This window comes from Vicia villosa, unplaced genomic scaffold, assembly GCF_029867415.1.
Source record: "Vicia villosa cultivar HV-30 ecotype Madison, WI unplaced genomic scaffold, Vvil1.0 ctg.001771F_1_1, whole genome shotgun sequence".
NCBI lineage: Eukaryota > Viridiplantae > Streptophyta > Magnoliopsida > Fabales > Fabaceae > Vicia > Vicia villosa.
The window spans coordinates 77,272-80,291 of NW_026705722.1; the positions used below are offsets into that span (position 1 = coordinate 77,272).

Genomic DNA, 3,020 nt, shown 5'->3' on the forward strand with positions numbered 1-3,020 from the left:
TCAGCTATGCAACCTTCTGGTGTAGCTTTGTTACAGACATATGATTTTAAATGGCCAAGGGTCCTAAAATAAAATGATGTGAGCCAAAAAAAACTTAACCATTAAACTTTAATATTAATTTATTAAAAATATAATATACCTTTCAACAGGATACATCCATCTATAATGCACTGGACCAGCAATCATTGCTTCCTCTCCCAAATGAATGACTAAATGAATCATAACAGTGAAAAAAGAAGGTGGAAATATCATTTCCATATGGCAAAGGGTCAGAGCAATTCGTTGTTGTAGTTTCTCAATATTCTTGACATCTAGAACCTTGGATGATATTTCCCTAAAGTAGTTACATAACTCAATTAACACTGAAGCAACTTCTCTTGGAAGCGATTTTCTAAAAGCAATTGGTAGAAGATGTTCCATTAGAATGTGTGAATCATGACTTTTTAGACCAGAGATTTTGCGTTTCTTAGTATCAACACATCTAGAAATATTTGATGCGTAACTGTCAGGAAAAACCACATCCTTAAGAATTTTTAGGAACATGTCTTTCTCCCTATTTTTCATTTTAAAGCATGAGTGAGGAAATTTAGAGGAATTAGGATTTGGATATGGATGAAGACTCGGTCTAATCCCCATGACTTGCAAGTCTTTACGAGCGGAAAGGTTATCCTTTGTTCGAATTTTGTCATCAAGCACCGTGAACAATACATTGTCACATACATTCTTTTCTATGTGCATCATATCAAGGCAATGTTGGATAAGATTATGCTCCCAATAAGGTAAATTCCAAAATATACTTTTTTTTCTTCCATTGTTGTGGGCCTGCCTCACTTGTACCCTCATCATGAGCCTTTTTGAGATACTCCTCAATTTGCCGTAGTGTATCTGAACCTGACATTTGAAGAGGGGCAAGACTATGTTCCTCACATCCATCAAAAGATTTTGTATTGCACCTATACTTATGATCAGGGGGTAAATATTGGCGGTGACCCATGAAACAATTTTTCTTACCAAATCTCAGCCTTTTAGATTTTGTATCAAACATACAAGATGGACAAGCAAGCAATGTGTGTGTATTCCACCCAGATAAGTTATCAAGACCAGGAAAGTCACTAATTGTACAAAACAATGCAGCTCGCATTTGAAACATTTCTTTAGTTGAGATATCATAAGCATCAACACCGATCCATAATTGATTTAACTCCGCAACTAGAGGCTGCAAGTAAACATCAATTTTGTTTCCAGGCATCTTAGGTCCAGGGATTATCATTGACATGATAAGAGAAGTGGGCTTCATACAATACCATGGTGGATAGTTATAAAGATACAACATCACAGGCCAGATGCTATTAGAAGAACTTAAAGTTCCAAATGGATTGAAACCATCGGTAGCTAATGCGAGTCGAACATTACGAGGATCTAAAGAGAATTCTGGATAAAAGGAATCAAACTCTTTCCATGCTTTACTATCTCTAGGATGCCTTAATAACCCATCAGGATTTGCCACCATAGCATGCCATTTCAATAACTCTGCAGTTTTAGAAGACGTGTACAACCTCTGCAACCTTGGAATAAGTGGGAAATGTCGCAATATTTTTGCCGGTTTCTGTTTCTTTTTTGTAGCTTCCATCACGTCATTTGAAGAACTATTATTTTCATCTAACTTCCATCTAGATGTAGTACATATTTTACATTTATCTCTTTTCTCATCCTCTAGTGATCCCCAATACAACATGCAATGATTTGGACAAGCATGTATCTTATTGTAACTCAAACCTATCCTCTTGATCATCTTTTTTGCTTCATAGAAAGATGCCGGTAGTTTAGCATGGGGAAATACATCATTTAGAAGCTCAATAATCATCGAAAATGTTTTATCTGTTGCACCACATAAAATTTTTATATGGTAGAGACGAACAATGAACGATAGTTTGCTATATTTTGTGCATCCAAGATAGAGTTCTTGATTCCCATCTTCCATCAACTCCTTAACTTTGTTCAAATCTTCATTACTCATATCCTCTGAAATCATTGGGTGCTCGCTATTAGGAATATTTGATGGCCCTGAGTCTTGAACTCCTTGATCAAATACCACTCCAAAGACATCATTTAACATATCTTGCATGGGATGTTGTCTAGTTGGGGGTGCATCTACTTGGTCTGCTGATTGAACATTGGGTTGAACTTCTTTTTCCCCATGCATGTTCCAAAATGTGTACTTGCTAGGAAATCCCTTTCGAAGGAGATGAGTAAACACTTCAACTCTATTACCCGAGTGATTAAATCCGCATGTAATACAAGGACACAATATTTGTCCATTGATTGCTGCGTTGGAAAAGGCAAAGTCCAAAAATTGGACTACTCCGTCTTTAAACTCTTTTGATTTTATGGGTTTGTCGATCCAACTCATATCAATCATAATTGGATGAATCTATTATAATTTTTTTAGAAAATTAAAATCATTCAAGTATTTAAAATATAAAATATTTAATATATAACTTGAAATTGTAGATTTCAATAAAACAAAAATGTAGTCTTTGATTTAACACTAAAAGTATCAAAATATAAAGAAAGTAAAAGAACAAACTACAAATAATGTACATATTTATAACATGTTTGGTTTTAATTAAGTTATAGGGAAAAATGAAAAGTTTGATTTTTCTCAAAATCTCCCTTAAAACTATTTTTATTATAAGATATTTTGATAGCCATGAATAAAATGAAAACAATAACAGTACCTTCTTATGGTGTAAAGCAAGATATAATAGATAAATTCAAAAATAACTAGCACACTAATAAATGTCATTTGTAAAAGCAAATAAACATGAACTCAAAGTACAAAAAACATTAACTAATTGAGGCCAAGATTATTTATCATTTCCAAAAACACACATAAACTAAATACTCAAATGAACATGAATTCAAAGTATAAAAATTGTTTTGAGATTAAAATGAGTACCTAAGATAAAGAAGAGGAACCAAAACAAAGTGTTTGATTTGGATATTAAGACTTGTAGAGT

The 3,020-nt window shown here is 33.5% G+C and overlaps 1 protein-coding gene across 1 annotated transcript; it reads right to left on the reverse strand.

The window, feature by feature from the left end:
• Positions 1–763: 763 nt before the first annotated feature.
• Positions 764–2,419, reverse strand: LOC131636533 (uncharacterized). The gene has a single exon (XM_058907145.1). It carries the CDS (start codon positions 2,417–2,419, stop codon positions 764–766), a length of 1,656 nt encoding a protein of 551 aa, XP_058763128.1.
• Between the last annotated feature and the right edge of the window lie 601 nt (positions 2,420–3,020).